Source organism: Mercenaria mercenaria, chromosome 10, assembly GCF_021730395.1.
Source record: "Mercenaria mercenaria strain notata chromosome 10, MADL_Memer_1, whole genome shotgun sequence".
In the NCBI taxonomy this organism is placed as follows: domain Eukaryota; kingdom Metazoa; phylum Mollusca; class Bivalvia; order Venerida; family Veneridae; genus Mercenaria; species Mercenaria mercenaria.
The window spans coordinates 28,666,348-28,684,777 of NC_069370.1; the positions used below are offsets into that span (position 1 = coordinate 28,666,348).

The window sequence follows — 18,430 nt, forward strand, 5'->3', positions numbered from 1 at the left end:
TGATTAAGCCGAGGAACCCCAGACACTGATGCTCGAGGGAGCGGTGTTACACTTGATTAAGCCGAGGAACTTAAGACATTGATGCTCAAGGGAGCGGTGTTACACTTGATTAAGCCGAGGAACTAAAGACATTGATGCTCGAAAGACATTGATGCTCCAGGGAGCGGTGTTGCACTTGATTAAGCCGAGAAACTAAAGACATTGAAGCTCGAGGGAGCGGTGTTGCACTTGATTAAGCCGAGGAACTCCAGACATTGATTCTCGAGGGAGCGGTGTTGCACTTGATAAAGTGGAGGAACTAAAGATATTGATGCTCGAGGGAGTGGTGTTGCACTTGATTAAGCCGAGGAACTAAAGACATTGATGCTCGAGGGAGCAGTGTTGCACTTGATTAAGCCGAGGAACTAAAGACATTGATGCTCCAGGGAGCGGTGTTGCACTTGATAAAGCCGAGGAACTAAAGACATTGAAGCTCGAGGGAGCGGTGTTGCACTTGATTAAGCCGAGGAACTAAAGACATTGATGCTCGAGGGAGCGGTGTTGCACTTGATTAAGCCGAGGAACTAAAGACATTGATGCTCGAGGGAGCGGTGTTGCACTTAAGCCGAGGAACTATAGACATTGATGCTCAAGGGAGCGGTGTTACACTTTATTAAGCCGAGGAACTAAAGACATTGATGCTCCAGGGAGCGGTGTTGCACTACACTTGATTAAGCCGAGGAACTAAAGACATTGATGCCTGAGGGAGCGGTGTTGCACTTGATTAAACTGAGGAACTAAAGACACTGATGCTTGAGGGAGCGGTGTTATACTTGATTAAGCCGAGGAACCCCAGACACTGATGCTCGAGGGAGCGGTGTTACACTTGATTAAGCCGAGGAACTAAAGACATTGATGCTCCAAGGAGCGGTGTTACACTTGATTAAGCCAGGGAGCTAAAGACACTGATTCTCGAGGGAGTGGTGTTGCACTGTAATCAATTCTAACTTGAAATTCTCGAATTTAATGGAGTAAAAAATAACAAATCTTATCTCTCTAGCAACTATTTTTACATTACAATGATCTCCTTAAAAAGAAAATGGGTCTAAATTAAGTACAACACTGTTACATATAACTGTCACAGTATATCCATAACATATACAGAATGAACCTACTAAAGAATGAACAAGAGCTGTCCGTAAGACAACCAGTGCTCAACTATTCAAAATATTGTCCCAGAAGCAGGAAAATATTACCCTAAATGTTAAAATAACTATAGAGTTTCAAATCAGTATCTGCATTAGTTTTGGAGATAGTAACAAGTTCAAAAGGGGACATAATTTGACCAAAATGCATATCAGAGTTATGGGACCTGATGAAATCAACTTGTTTTATAACCCAGAAGGCACATGTGAAGTTTCAATTTAATATCTGCATTTGTACTGCAGATAGTAACTTGCATGTAAAACTTTAACCAGGTTTTTCTAAGTCCAAAAGGGGGCATACTTTGCCCAAAATACAGGTCAAAGTTATGGGACTTGATGCTATTAACTAGATTTATAACCCCGAAGACACATGTGAAGTTTCAATTCAATATCTGAAGTTTTGGAGATAGTAACTTGCATGTAAAACTTTAACCAGGATTTTCTAAGTCTTGAAAGGGGCATAATGTGTCCAAAATACATGTCAGAGTTATGGGACTTGACACAGTGAGTTTGGTAATTGTACGAAGACACATGTGAAGATTCAATATCTGCATTAGTTTTGGAGATAGTAACTTGCATGTAAAACTTTAACCAGGATTTTCTAAATCCAAAAGGGGGCATAATTGGCACAAAATACATGTCAGAGTTATGGGACTTGACCCAGTGAGGTTGGTAATTGATCTAGAAAAAGAAAAAAATACGTTTCAAATCTATATGTCTTTAAGTAATAGCTGTATGTACTTGCACGCAAAACTTTAACCAGGATTTTCTTAGTCCAAAAGGGGCATACTTTGCCTAAAATACTGGTCAGAGTTATGGAACTTGATGCTATCAACTAGATTTAAAACCCCGAAGACACATGTGATTCAATTCAATATCTGCATTAGTTTTGGAGATAGTAACTTGCATGTAAAACTTTGACCAGGATTTTCTAAGTCCAGAAAGGGGCATAATTTGCCCAAAATACATGTCAGAGTTATGGGACTTGACCTAGTTAAGTTGGTCATTGACCAAGAAAAAGAAAAAATAAGTTTCAAAGCTATATGCCTTTAAATGATGGCCATATGTACTTGCATGCAAAACTTTAACCAAGGTGTGACGCCGATGCCAATGCCGACGCCAGGGTGAGTAGAATAGCTAAACTATTCTTCGAATAGTTGAGCTAAAAACAATGGTGGCATGATAACCACTTGAGACACTATAGATATACAGCATATGGTAAATTTATTTTTGACATGATGGTTATACAACTGCTTTTATTCATGATGATTGTTTGATTCACAGATTAACTGTAAGATTTTAGTCTTCTTTCTAAAGGCTGGTGCTAATTTCGACGAATCACACAGTTCTCATATATATTCAAAATTCGAGTTTCACTTCTATCTCACTGAAACAATATTTACAACATTAAATAGAAAATTTCTTTCATAAAAGCCTTTTTGACAGTTCTTCATGTTGAAAATAGCTAAAAAATATAAAGTGAATACTAACAACTCCAGATATGGAATGAAACAGGTATAAAGGTACAACACTGTTTCTCTGTATGTTCAGTAAGAGCCTTTAAATCAATTTTCCTTGAATACATGATTTCCTTCTATACAACAGGCTTTCACATTTTTTGTCGTGGATAAAGAAGTTTCAAAAATCGTGCTTGAACCATAAAAATAACTGTCTCCTCTTGGTTAAGCTTTTATATATATTTTATTTCTGAGATAAATTTGTGATCAGGCATTAGAATAACTATAAAAGCCAGCAGGTTATGTTCTAAAATATTCTATATATCTTCAACATGAAAACTGTTTACAAACAAGAATCCCACTGGTCTGTAACACTTCCAGGGATGTTTGCGTCCAGCACAAGTCTGACGTAAAACATAAACATTCATTGAAACAAAATATAACACATTGCAGAGTCTATACTAAATGTATGTTCCGATTATTAACTCTTATTTTTTCTATTCAGCTAGCTAGACTGTAAACGTCCTCATCTGAAGTCTTCAGCTGAAAACATACCCTGAAACACAAAACAAGCTCAAATTAAAGTGCATTCTGAGTAACCAAACAATATAAATGGTAGCTGGAATTTGCCCAAATCATCTTGATGGACAGAAAAACTACAAAATGCTATGATGATTGGATAAGCACATTTCAATTAAATCTGTTTTCTTATTACATGTTATTATACAAAAGGTCTTATTGAAAAAGTCAAAATTATGGTGGGTGCATTTTCATTGATTATCAGAGGGCCTTTGTTACAATTAACAGAGATGCTTTATGGATTTATGGATTGGTAAAATCAGGTATAAGCTGTAAAATGACTAACATGCTAAATGTATATATTGTAATGTTCATGCTTGTGTAAAATATTTCTGATTTCTTCAATGTAACTATCGGTTTGAAACAGGGTGAGCCCTTATCTCCCTTGCTCTTTATACTCTTTATGTTTGAGCAAGTACTCATTGTAAAATATGTTCAAATTTGGACCAATCAGAAACAAGTTCCATAAATAGCACCAAAGGTATAGATAAGTAGATGGATGACAAGGAAGTCATTCTGTATCCAGCGATTGATGTTAACACATTGAAGATTCAACTTATTATTTATCCCAGTACCTTGTTAAATGAGCTATTGCTGACTGTCAGAGCAGATACATTATATAAAAGAAGACGTTTGAGACTAAAGAAGACTTGCATTACTGTAACTAGATGCGAGCTTTAGGGCCAGCGCATAGAAATTAAACCTCTACGGGATAGACGATAGCAAATACAGGATAAGCATTGGAAAGCTAAGACAGAGACGTTTGGTCTGGTGATCTTCTGAGTCAGTACAAGAGTTCCAGTTCAATGTTATTGGCGAAGTAAAGCCAATGCATTGGGGGGCATATTTAATGCTATATGTTATAGCATATATATGCGCTGAGCATCCTAGAGATAGGGCAATCATACCTAGTTGCAGCTTCAAGTAAGAGAACATAGGCTGAACACCTATGCGAAAGTCGATGTTGTCCATTCAAAGACATCGTCTGACAGGAAAATATTTGTATATGAGGTATATGGTCTCACCAACTCTACGTTTTAACAAAGGACATTCTACATAGTTTGTCAGCTAGTCTGAGACATAGTCACCTTAGCGATTGGACCCATTACATTGTTCAAGATACTAAAGCCTTCGGCTCACCCGATAACCTCCTCCACCTCGCCAGATAAACTTTCTCATCTACGGCACTAACCTATTATTCTCTATTTATCATGCAAGTACTATGCAAATTGCCTGATATCACTTGCCTGATATTTTATTTTGTTATCAGGTCATTGACCTGATCAATATCAAAATTAAGGTTTCGATGGAGGCATTGAGAAACAAAAATCAAACAACACCAAATCATAGAAAGAAAGAGTTGTTTGACATGAAAATTGAACAGCATGTAAAACATGTATATTACTTTACGAAACAAGTGTCAGTATACTGATATAAACATTGAATTCCGGAAAAGGGCTGCCTAAAGGGGCTCCACTTCCGGACAGTTAAACGCCTTTAAAAACTCACCATTTTCAAAGAACTGTTACACATGTTCGTTTTGATGCATTTGCAATAGCGTGCGAGTGGTGAAATTTCGCATAACAAGGTGGAACACAGTTTTCAGCAATTGTTTATCTTTATTTCTTTACAAATGGCATTCATTTTCAAAGGGAGACAACTGTTCCCGATTATTTTAAGTACAAATGGCATTCATTTTCAAAGGGAAACAACTTTTTCCGATTATTTTAAGTAATCTAACTACCAGAAATTAGCATTCTTTAGGCTACATGTACTAATATGCAGTTTTTGAGAAAACATACTGTACACCCAAAATATTGAAAATGTGATATTTTTGTGTTTTATCAATATTTAATGCAAAATTGCAATCAATTTGTCATTTTTTAATCAAATTCTAAACAAAGGAGACCTTTTCCATCCTCATCTGGTCAGATTTCAATTTTTACCAATGTTTCCTTGTATGTTACAGCACACTAAATAGCTGTTCTTTTTTATTCTATATAAAACTGTCAATTATTTCCAATGGCAGCTGCACACATCAGGATCTATTTTAAATGTCTGTAACTTACATTTTCTTGAAGAATTTTGTCAGTGCTGTATAAAAATCGAAAGAAAAGTTGGGGTCATGTTTGATGCAAGAAAAATATTTTCAGTCAACCCATTTTTCTCGCAATTTTCCTATTCAGTGTCTGTATGCCTAAATGTCTTGTGGTGGCCATTTTGGAATTGGGAAGCCATCTTGAATTTGTTTTAGACTGAAGTTTGTGTGTTTTGAAATAAAATGTGTGTATCTTCTTTGATGCTGGACACTATTTGACTTTTGTGAAATACTCTGTATAATGAGAATTTAATGGTGGCCATCTTGGATTTTGGTGGCAATCTTCAATTTTTTTGAAAATTGTCATGAGCTTAATTTTTTTGTGTTATAATTCTCTACAACCATGCAGAAATTCACTTTCTTAATAAAAACATTGACATTATTATGGGTTGATTCCAGAAATTCACAGTTTCACCTTTTACCCCAAAATAATGCATTTTGCACCGTGACACTTTTCTTTGTTACATACATCTTGTATAATGTTTTCACCAAAAATCATTTCTTTGTGAGTTTTCCCTCCTATTTTCATCAAAGGCCTTTACTACAAATTTAACCTGAAATTCTAAATAAAGCAGGGGCAATATTCATACAAGAGGGCCATGGTGACCCTGGTAGGTCAGTAGGTCACACTCGTGGTAACTGAAAGTCAGTCTTAAGAATAAGATCGATGTGCAAAACTGTACATGTCTTCCAAATTTCAAGGCTGTATTTTAAAAAACAAGAAGTAGGTCAGCAGGTCAAGTGTCAGAGTCAAGTGATCCCTAAACGCTTGGGGTCATCAGGTTATTATAATTAAACAGTCTAGGAAATATGATCTGATAATTTTTGAAGTATTTTTTCCTATATAACTCATATACCAAGTGACCCCCAAGAGCGGGGCCTCTTTTCACCCCAAATGCATAATTTGAACAATCTTGTTAGAGATCCACGTACTAGGCTATGCTACATACCAAATATCAAAGGCCTAGGCCTTAAACTTTCAGACAAGAAGATCTTTATTTTTTTTTCCTATATAAGTCTATGTTAAAATTGGTACCCCCAGGGCAGGGCCTCTTTTCACCCCAGGGACATAATTTGAACAATTTTGGCAGAGATACACTAGGAAAGGCAACATACCAAATATCAAAAGCCTAGGCTTTGCTGTTTCAGGTAAGAAGATTTTTAAAGTTTTTTTCCTATATAAGTCAATATAAAAACTCGAGACCCCCTGGGGCAGGGTCTCTTTTCACCCCAGGGGCATAATTTGAACAATTTTGGTAGAGGACCACAAGGTAATGCAAAATTCCAAATTTCAAAAGCAAAGGCCTTGCAGTTTCAGACAAGAAGATTTTTTCCTATATAAGTCTATGTAAAACTTGAAGTGATTGGGCTATTCCAGAAAATATCCGCACCCCCCCCTATGGAAGGCATTTCAACCCCCAAATACCCCCCTTGGACACACCCCTAAAACACCCCCCTTGGACAAGCATAAGTAGGGAAAACACCCCGCTGGACAAAGAAATTATTACACAGTGTACCCCCTGGACAACCTATGGAAGGCATTTTTCCAGAAAAACACCCCCCTGGACAAGCCATTTCAAAAGACCCCCTGGACAGACACCCCCTGGACAACCTATGGAAGGCATTTTTTCTGAAAAACACCCCCCTGGACAAGCCGTCTCAAAACACCCCCCTGGACAGACACCCCCTGGACAACCTATGGAAGGCATTTTTTCTGAAAAACACCCCCCTGGACAAGCCGTCTCAAAACACCCCCCTGGACAGACACCCCCTGGACAACCTATGGAAGGCATTTTTTCTGAAAAAGACCCCCCTGGACAAGCCGTCTCAAAACACCCCCCTAGACAGACAACCTATGGAAGGCATTTTTTCTGAAAAATACCCCCCTGGACAAGCTGTCTCAAAAGACCCCCCTGGACAGACCCCCCTGGACAACCTATGGAAGGCATTTTTCCTGAAAAACACCCCCCTGGACAAGTTGTCTTCAGAGACCACCCCTAGACAGACACCCCCTGGACAACCTATGGAAGGCATTTTTTCTGAAAAACACCCCCCTGGACAAGCCGTCTCAAAACACCCCCCTGGACAGACACCCCCTGGACAACACAATTTGTGATTGAAATCTATGTGGTTTTCGTATACCGGTATATATATATATATGTTGCCATATGATAGGCTATATTTTAGATTTACATCAAAAGTTGCTTCAATATTATCCCATAGTATTCATTAATTTATTTTGCTTTAGAGATTATCTTGATCATGTGATTCCCCACAATGGCAATTCTGCCCAGTGGTTTTCTAGAAGATTTTTTAGAAAATGTTGACGGATGGATGACGGATACTGAGTGGTCACAAAAGCTCACCATGAGCCTTTGGCTCAGGTGAGCTAAAATATTGGCTTAGTTATGGCCCTTGTGTCATTTGATGTTGGTGATGAATAGATCTGATTTTTCTATTTTTAGCTTTGGCGGCCATTTTGTGCAGAGAAGCTGAACACGACGGCAATATGCATAACTAGGCTTGGTACTGATCACTCCTGTGAAGTTTCATCGAAATCTGTCCAGCAGTTTGACCTGTAAGTGCCGGACAATATTTTCTATTTTTAGCTCTGGTGGCTCTGGTGGCCATTTTGTGCAGCAAAGCTGAACGTGCCAGTGATATGCACAACTAGGTTTGGTACTGATTTCGTTGAAATCCAGCCAGCAGTTTGACCTGTGAAAGCCAGACAATAATTTTCTATTTTATGCTCTGGCGGCCATTTTGTGCAGCGAAGCAGATTGTGCCGGCGATATGCACAACTAGGCTTGGTACTGATCCCTAGTGAAGTTTCGTCGAAATCCGGCCAGCAGTTTGACCTGTGAAAGCCGGACAAGCTTAATGCAGACAGACGGACAGACACAAGGTGAAGGCAAAAACAATATGTCTCAGAGACATAATAAAAAGAGACTGAGTGAAAGTGCATCAAGAACAAGAGCTGGCTGTTGACAGCATGCTCAACTATTCGAAGAATTGATGGAAGTATGGGATCAAAATATTTCCAGAGGTTTTCAGACAAAAGAAGAAAACTAGATAAGCCAAACAATTACCAGTATTTGTGGATTTGGATAAGTCTTGCACTATATGACAATGTGTGATGGTAAGCAAGTGCTCAAAGTTTCAAAGCCATATACCAAACAGTTTAGACAAAATATGGAATGGTATGTGAAATTTAACTAATTTCTATGTCAAAAAGGGTCATAACTGAGCTAAAGTCCTTGTCCTTGTTAATGTACTCTTGCCTACATATGTAGACTATGATGGTAAACAAGTGGTCAAAGTTTCAAATCCATATGACAAACAGGTTAGGCAAAATATGGACTGGTATGAAACGTTTAACTGATTTCCAAGTCAAACAAGAGGGCCAGAATGTCACAATATACACCCGTCACAGCAAATTAGCAAATAGCACCTGTATTTGCAAATTGAATTTTGTAGCTGTTTAGTATGGTAATTATTGTAATTCTTTTGTTTTTCGAAGTCCACAAAAAAACTCCTTACCAGATAGAGATACCTTAAAATACACCTAAAATTTGAAAGTAACCTCTATGTTGCACCACAGAAAAGCGGTCTTGGTTTTTCCCTACGGTTTATTATAAAAAAGTTACAATGTAAGTTATTTATAGTAACAACTAAGGGAAGTTAATTTAAAAAAAAAAAAAAAAAAATTGTAAGTCCACACAAAAATCCTTACCAGGTAGATAGGTCAAAATACACCTCAAAATTGGATGGAACATGCATGTTGTACTACAGAAAAGTGGTCTTGATTTTTCCTTACGACTAGTAATGGAAAAGTTACAATATAAGCTATATATAGTAACAAGAGGGCCATGATGGCCCTATATCGCTCACCTGAGTAAAGTTGCTTGCTTGAACAAATTTCTTTGCTAAAGCTTCAAAAACAAGAAAGTAGGTCAGTAGGTCATATTCATGGTCACTGAACGTCAGTTTTAAGACCAGGGTGCAAAACTGCACATGCCATCCAAATTTCAAGGCTGTATCTTAAACAAGAGGGCCATGATGGCCCTATATCGCTCACCTGTTATCATTGCACTTAAGGACAAGTCTTCAAGGTCAAAAGATCATAATAGAAATCAATCAAAAGAATTATGAGAAAATATAGTTGAAATTTTCATTAAGTAACTTTAAAAACAAGATTTGAAAACTTTTTGTAGAGGTCCACTAGGCAATGCTACATGTCAAATATCTAAGCTCTTCTGGTTTATTTTTAGAAAATTTTGAAAATTTTTCTATGTACAATCAAGTAACCTCATGGGGCAGGGGCAGTTTGACCCCAGGGGTCATGATTTGAATAAACTTTGTAAAAGTCTAATAGGCAATGCTACATGTCAAATATCTAAGATCTAGGCCTTCTGGTTTATTTTTAGAATTTTTTTTTAAGATTTTCCTATGCAAAATCAAGTGACCCCTAGGGGCGGAGTCAATTTTGACCCCCGGGAACAAGGTTTGAACAAATTTTGTAGAGGTCCACTAGGCAATGCTACATGTCAAATATCTAGTCTCTAGGCCTTCTGGTTTATTTTTAGAAAATTTTTGAAGATTTTCCTATGTAAAATCAAGTGACCCCTGGGGCGGGGTCAATTTTGACCCAGGGGGTCATGATATGAACGAATTTTGTAGAGGTCCACTAGGTAATGCTACATGTGAAATATCTAACTCTAGGCCTTCTGGTTTATTTTTAGAAAACTTTTGAAGATTTTCCTATGTAAAGTCAAGTCATCCCTAGGGCGGGGTCAATTTTGACCCCCGGGTCATAATTTGAACAACTTTAGTAGAGGTCCACTAGGCAATGCTACATGTCAAACATCTGAGCTCTAGGGCTTCTGGTTTTTGAGAAGAAGATTTTTTAAATATTTTCCTATGTAAAATCAAGTGACCCCTGGGGCGGGGTCAATTCTGACCCCGGGGGACACGATTTGAACAAATGTTGTAGAGGTCCACTAGGCAATGCTACATGTGAAATATCAAAGCTCTAGGCCTTCTGGTCTATTTTTAGAAATTTTTTGAAGATTTTCCTATGTAAAATCAAGTGACCCCTACGGCGGGGTCATGATTTGAACAATTTTAGTAGAGGTCCACTAGGCAATGCTACATGTCAAATATCTAAGCTCTAAGGCTTCTGGTTTTTGAGAAGAAGATTTTTTAAGATTTTCTTATGTAAAATCAAGTGACCCCTGGGACGGGGTCAATTTTGACCCCGGGGTCATGATTTGAACAAATTTGGTAGAGGTCCACTAGGCAATGCTTCACACCAAATATCTAAGCTCTATGGCTTCTGGTTTTTGAGAAGAAGATTTTTAAAGTTTTTCCTTTCGGTTGCCATGGCAACCAGTGTTCTGCATGGAATTCAGTTCTTTGAACAATTTTGAAAGGGGGCCATCCAAGGAACATCCCTGTGAAGTTTCATCAAAATTGGCCTGTTGGTGTAGGAGGAGATGTTGTTTAAAGGAAAGTGTGGACGGACGTACAACGGACGGACGGACGGACGCCGGACGGTGAGCGATCACAATACCTCACCCTGAGCACTTTGTGCTCAGGTGAGCTAAAAACAAGAAAGTAGGTCAGTGGGTAACATTCATGGTCACTGAAAGTCAGTTTTAAGATCGGTGTGCAAAACTGTACATGTCATCCAAATTTCAAGGTTGTATCTTAAAAAAAACAAGAAAGTAGGTCAGTAGGTCAAGGTCACAGTCGGGTGACAGTTTGGGTCATCAGGTAAATATCATTAAACAGTCTTGGAAATATGATCTGATAATATTTAAAGTATTTTTTCCTATATAACTCATATATCAAGTGACCCCTGGGGCGGGGCCTCTTTTCACCCCAGGGGCATAATTCGAACAATCTTGTTAGAGATCAGCTAGGCGATTATACATACAAAATATCAAAGGCATACACCTTGAACTTGAAGATTTTAAAAAAAAATTCCTATAGTATTATATGTCTATGTAAAACTAGGGAACCCCGTGGCAGGGCCTCTTTTCACCCCAGGGGAATAATTTTAACGATTTTGGTAGTAGACCACTAGGCAATGCAACTTACCAAATATCAAAAGCCTAGGCCTTGCAGTTTCAGGCAAGAAGATTTTTAAAGTTTTTTTCCTATACAAGTCTATATAAACCATGTGACCCCCCCTGGGCGGGGCCATATTTAAGCCTAGGGGGATCATTTGAACAATCTTGGCAGAGGCCCACTATATGATGCTACATACAAAATATCAAAGCCCTAGGCCCTTTTGTTTTTGACATGAAGATTTTCAAAGTTTTTCCCTATATAAGTCTATAGAAACAAAGTGACCCCCTGAGGACGGGCCCATATTATATACTAGGGGCATAATTTGAACAATCTTTGTAGAGGCCCTCTAGATTTTGCTACATACTAAATATCAAAGCCCTAGGCCTTATGGCTTTGGCAAGAAGATTTTCAAAGTTTTTCCCTATATAAGTCTATATAAACCATGTAGGCCATATTTGACCCTAGGAGATTAATTTGAACAATCTTAGTAGAGGCCCACTAGATGATGCTACACACCAAATATCAAAGCCCTAGGCCTTGTGGTTTTGGACAAGAAGAGTTTTTAAAGTTTTTCCTTTTTGTTGCCATGGCAACCAGAGTTCTGTAGGGAATTCAATTCTTTGAACAATTTTTAAAGAAAACCATCCAAGGATCATCCCTGTGAAGTTTCATCAAAATTGGCTTGGTGGTTTAGGAGGAGATGTTGTTTAAAGGAAAGTGTGGACGGATGGACAGACGTACGTACAGCCGTACGGTGAACAATCACAATAGCTCACCCTGAGCCTTTGGCTCAGGTGAGCTAACAAGAAAGGGAAGTAATTCTAAAGAAGGGACCTGCGCATGACACTCCGTCTCATGATGGTGTACAATTGTGCCAAGTTACATCAAATCCCTCCAGACCCCCAGGCCAAGGCCTCTTTTCACCCCAGGAGTACAATTTGAACAATTTTGGTTGAGGACCATAAGACAATGCTACAAACCAAATATCAAGGGTCTAAGTGCTGTGGTTTCAGACAAGAAGATTTTTAAACTTTTTTTCCTATATAAGTCTATGTAAAACTTGGGACCCCCGGGGTGGGGCCATATTTGACCTTAGGGGGATAATTTGAACAATCTTGGTAGAGGACCACTAGATGATGCTACACACCAAATATCAAAGCCCTAGGAATCGTGTGGTTTTGTACAAGAAGATTTTCAAAGTTTTCCCTATATAAGTCTATATAAACCATGTGACCCCCGGGGCAGGGCCATATTTGACCCTAGGGGGATAATTTGAAAAATTTTGGTAGAGGACCACTAGATGATGCTACACACCTGATATGAAAGCCCTAGGCCCTGTGGTTTTGGGCAAGAAGATTTTTAAAGTTTTTCCTTTCGGTTGCCATGGCAACCAGAGTTCTGCATAGAATTCAATTCTTTGAACAATTTTGAAAGAGGTCCACCCAAGGATCATTTCTGTGAAGTTTGGTGTAATTCTGCCAAGTGGTTTTCAAGAAGAAGATTTTTTTAGAAAATGTTGACGGACACACGACGGACATTGAGCGGTCACAAAAGCTCACCATGAGCCTTTGGCTCAGGTGAGCTAAAAAACAAAGGTTGCCGAAAAACTTTAACCTTAAAAATAACCTAAGTATAACACCTTGGTGACCTTGACCTTGGGTATAATAGGCCCTGCACCAGCACATACTTTGTTTGCATGCTGAACAATGTTAATGTGAAGTTACAGTTAGATATCAGCAATAATAACAAAGAAAAACAAAGGTTGCCAAAAAACTTTAACCAATTTCACGCCGATGCCGGGGCGAGTAGAATAGCACCTCCATTCTCCGAATAGTGGAGCTAAAAACGATGGATGCTGCCTGAACTGCATATTTGTCAGTGGATGTATAGCTAAGAATTTTAGTCTTAGTAGGTCTCTAGTCCAGGTACCCACACAACAAGTCTTGGGATCATAGGTCAAAACATAGGCAAGTTTTGAGGAAAAATTGAAAAATCTTTTTTTCCCTCAATGCATGAAAAAGAAATGCTCCGGACAAAGTTGTCATTCATGTATCTGACCTTTGACCTTTAAATGTGACCTTGACCTTAGACCTAGGAGACCTGGTTCTTGTGCATGACACTCCGTCTCATGATGGTGAACAATCGTGCCAAGTTACATCAAAATTCATCCATGCATGAAGAAGAAATGCTCCAGACAAAGTCATTCTTGTATCTGACCTTTGGCCTCTAAGTGTGGCCTTGACCTTAGACCTAGGGACCTGGTTCTTAAGCAAAACACTCTGTCTCACGTTGGTGAACATTTGTGCCAAGTTATATCAAAATCCCTCCATGCATGAAGAAGAAATGCTCTAGACAAAGTTGTCATTCTTGTATCTGACCTTTGACTTCAAAGCGTGACCTTGACCTTAGACCTAGGAGACCTGGTTCTTGTGCATGACACTCTGTATCATGATGGTGAACAATTGTGCCAAGTTACATCAAAATCCACCCATGCATGAAGAAGAAATGCTCCTGACTAAGTCATTCTTGTATCTGACCTTTGGCCTTTTAGTGTGACCTTGACCTTAGACCTAGGGGCCTGGTTCTTGCGCCAAACACTCCATCTCATGATGGTGAACATTTGTGCCAAGTTACATCAAAATCCCTCTATGCATGAAGAAGAAATGCTCCGGACAAAGTTTGTGGACAAAAGGGTGTTCCCATAATACGTCCCATCTTTCAGACGGGTGTATAAAAACCCTACTGACCTTTGATCTCCAAGTATGACCTTGACCTTCAAGCTAGGGTTCTGGGTGTTGCGCACAACACATCATCTGATTATGGATGGCAGAGTTGTGGACTGGACAGGAAAAAAGCCCTGTTGACCTTTGACCTCCTATTGTGATTGTGACCTTTGAGCTAGGGGTCCGGGTTTTGTGCAAGACACACCGGCTCATCATGGGGAATATTTGTGCCAAGTGATATTAAAATCCCTTGATGAATGACAGAGTTATGGACCGGACACGGAATTGCGGACAGAGGGAATGATAGAATGATAGAAGGATGGAAAAGCACAATCCTACAGTCCCTGAAACTGGTTGAAAACCAGTAGGGGACAAATAAATCACAAGATGTTAGTAGAGCTACCCTGTTCTAAAAAGTTTTACCTTTGCTCGTCTTAAAATAGAATCTTTGCTAGCATCATAGGGACATTCTTTACTGGGAATTTCTAACACAGCAGGTATTGGATCTGTATACATGTCTATAACATGGCGTATCATCTCTGCTATCTACAATATAAAAAACATGTACCACATAATAATGCAATATGATATATAATAATGTTATTTCTAGAGCGACGCAGCGGGGCGCCCTGCCCTGCCCTTTATAACTGCAGCCACGCTGCACTTAAAATGCACCCTCCTTTGATCTTCTGCTAAATCCCGCCCTTTATCCTGTAGACATGCCTCGCCGATTTTTTGATCAGCAAATTTAGTCACGGCGAGTGCACACAGTCGGCAAGAATCAATAAATTGTTAAAATTAATTGATAAAGAGTACTGATCCTTTGTACTGTCAAAATAGCGCCAATTAATGAATTGTCCGTAAGCGGCACGTGAAAAGCGCCCTGTACGATTTCTTCAGGCAAGCCTTAAATTAGACCAACGTTTAATATAATGATAAGTGTATATCAATGCAGTCTGATCCTACCGTAATTTCAACTGGAAATTGCACACATTTGATGAATTTCAAAAGCAAAAATAAGTTTAAAATATCCGTTCACGATTCTAATTACACCCGATGTCGTATGCAATTTTTCCATAATTCCTTCAAAAAAGCTGACAATCAGCATATTTTTTATGATAAGTAACATCAAAATTTAAGGAACTAACCCTGGTTTACCCTATAACATCAAGTAAACAAAGTAAAAAACACTTTTAGACAACATTCCGAAAGTGTACCAGTATCCGGAATGTTCATTTTGGATATAATTTTGTACAGGGTTTTATAGCACTTTTCTGTTAATGAAATATTGACAAAAGACCTAATCAATGTAAAATGAATTTTGATAAATATTAGTTTACAATTTGACCTGAAACAGACCTTTTCATTATGTTGTAATATGTTCATGGTTTCAAGCTTATATACATATATAAAGGCCTCCAAAAATTCATATTCACATGAACAAGTTGACATCCTTAGTGACATTTTTAAGAAAAAGGCTTGAATGTTATGATCAGAAGTACAATGTAATGTAAAAACCCATTTGTAAACTCTGTTACTGGTTTTTGGAAGATATCATTTACCACTTTATTCTTTGATAAGTGTGCAATAATCATAAGTATTATGAATACATAACTATAAACATCTGGAAATGCAACTTTCCTGTTAAAAACAGCACCCTGCTCCTTTTTGGCAGCCCCCTGCCCCTTTTTGACAGCACCCTGCCTTTTTTGAGCTCTAGAAATAACGCTCATATAATGAGTGCAATATTACATAACAGTTATTCAATCCCATGCACTATATAAACATGTACATTATTTGACAGGTAAGTAATGACTATGCACAAAATCATATTTTTTTTCTAAAACAGCATGCTCTAATTCTTCTGACTGAGTTTGGTGAATCATGATGAGAAGTTGTTTAAACATTTTTTTAGCTTTGGCAGTCATCTAAAGGAACCAAGCAGAACCAATTAACAAACTTCAGAGAGAATCATGCAAGGATGTTACAGACCAAGTTTGGTGAAGATCCATGAATAGTTCTGGGGAAAAATTCATTTAAAGCTTTTTCTATTTTCAGTTCTTGTGACCTCTAAAGGGGGCCAAATGGAACCATTTTAACAAATTAAAGCGTGTTACAAACCAAGTTTGGTAACAAGCGGGCCGAGATGGCCCTAGGTCGCTCACCTGAGTAACACACCATAACAGTGTAAACATGTTTTACCTAGTGTTTTTATGGAGACAAATATTCTGACCAATTTTCATTAATATTGGACAAAAAAAGTGGCCTCTTGAGTGTAAACAAGCATTTTCTTTGATTTGACCTAGTTTTTTTATCCCACATGACCCAGATTCGAACTTGTCTAAAATTTCATAAAAACAAACATTCTGACAAAGATTCGGGAAGACCGGAGCAAAAAAGTGGCCTCTAGAGTGTATACAAACTTTTCCTTTGATTTGATCTAGTGACCTAGTTTCTGACCCCATGTGACCCAGATTTAAAAACATCCAAGACTTTATGATAAACATTCTGACCAAGTTTTATGAAGATAGAATCAACAAGAGTGCCAGAATGTCACAATATACACCCGTCACAGCAGATTTCTTTACACTAGCACCTGTATTTGCAAATGGAATTTTAATGTTGTGGAAGTAATTATTGTAATTATTGTAATTCTTTCTAAATCCACATAAAAACTCCTTACCAGGTAGAGATACCTTAAAATACACCTAAAATTTGAAAGCAGCATCTATGTTGTACCACAGAAAAGTGGTCTTGGTTTTTCCCTACAGTCAATTATAAAGAAGTTACAATATAAGTTATTTATAGTAACAACTAAGGGAAGTTAATCTTTGAAAAAAAAAAATCCTCCAAAAAAATTTGTAAGTCCACACAAAAATCCTTACCAGGTAGAGATAGGTCAAAATACAACTCAGAATTGAATGTAACATGCATGTTGTATTACAGAAAATGGTCTTGATTTTTCCCTACAACTAGTAATGAAAAAGTTACAATACAAGCTATTTATAGTAACAACAAAGGGAAGTAATTCTAAAGAAGGGACCTGCGCATGACACTTCGTCTCATGATGGTGTACAATTGTGCCAAGTTACATCAAAATCTCTCCATGCATGAAGAAGAAATGCTTCGGACAAAGTCATTCTTGTATCTGACCTTTGGCCTCTAAGTGTGACCTTGACCTTAGACCTAGGGACCTGGTTCTTGCGCAAAACACTCCATCTCGTGGTGGTGAACATTTGTGCCAAGTTATATCAAAATCCCTCCATGCATAAAGAAGAAATGCTCCGGACAAAGTTTTCATTCTTGTATCCTTTGACCTCTAAGTGTGACCTTGACCTTAGACCTAGGGACCTGGTTCTTGCGCATGACACTCCCTCTCATGACGGTGAACAACTGTGCGAAGTTTCATCAAAATCCCTCCATGCAAAAAGAAGATATGCTTTGGACAAAGTCATTCTTGAATTTGACCTTTGACCTCAAAGTGTGACATTGACCTTAGATCCAGGGAACTGGTTCTTGCGCATGACACTCCGTCTCATGATGGTGAACATTTGTGCCAAGTTTCATCAAAATCCCTCCATGCATGAAGAAGATATGCTCCGGACAAAGTCTGTGGACGCCGCCCACCTGCCCGCCCAACCGCCCGCCAGGGGCGTTCCCATAATACGTTAAAAATGTACCCCCTATAGTGTAAACAAGCTTTTTCTTTGATTTCACCTGGCGACCTAGTTTTTGACCCCACATGACATAATAGATAAAATTTCATCCGATATTTCATGCAGATAACCATTCTGACCGAGTTCCATGCACATCAAATGAACAAGAGTGTAAACAAGCTTTCCTTTGATTAGACCGGGTAACCTAGGTTTTGACCCGGTATGACCCAGTTTCCAACTTGGCCTGGAAATCATCAATGTAAACATTCTGATCAAGTTTCATGAAGATAGGGTCATAAATGTGGCCTCAAGAGTGTTAACAAGCTTTTCCTTTGATTTGACCAGGTGGCCTAGTTTTTGACCCCATATGACCCAGTTTTGAACTTGGCCTAGAAATCATCATGATAAACATTCTGACCTTGTTTCATGTAGATAGGGTCATAAATGTGGCCTCTAGAGTGTTAACAAGCTTTTCCTTTGATTTGACCTGATGACCTAGTTTTTGACACATGACCCAGTTTCGATCCAGGCCTAGAGATCATCAAGATAATCATTCTGTGTAAGTTTGTTTCAAATCAAAGCATAAATAAAACCTCTATATGGCTGAAAGGGCCAACATAGCAAATTCTGTCCCTTTCAGGGGCAGTAACTCTAGAAC

General features: G+C 38.4%; 1 protein-coding gene across 2 annotated transcripts in view; it reads right to left on the minus strand.

Moving 5' to 3' along the window:
• Positions 1-1,027: 1,027 nt before the first annotated feature.
• LOC123559577 (V-type proton ATPase subunit F-like) overlaps positions 1,028-18,430 on the minus strand; it is a 38,413-nt gene continuing 21,010 nt past the window's right edge. For both annotated transcript variants that reach the window (XM_045351518.2, XM_053552566.1), the window contains 2 exons: positions 14,540-14,662; positions 1,028-3,197 (listed from right to left, as the gene is read on the minus strand). In XM_045351518.2, coding sequence (XP_045207453.1) covers positions 3,168-3,197; positions 14,540-14,662 — 153 coding nt within the window. In that variant the 3' untranslated portion in view covers positions 1,028-3,167. The remainder of the gene's footprint in view (positions 3,198-14,539; positions 14,663-18,430) is intronic.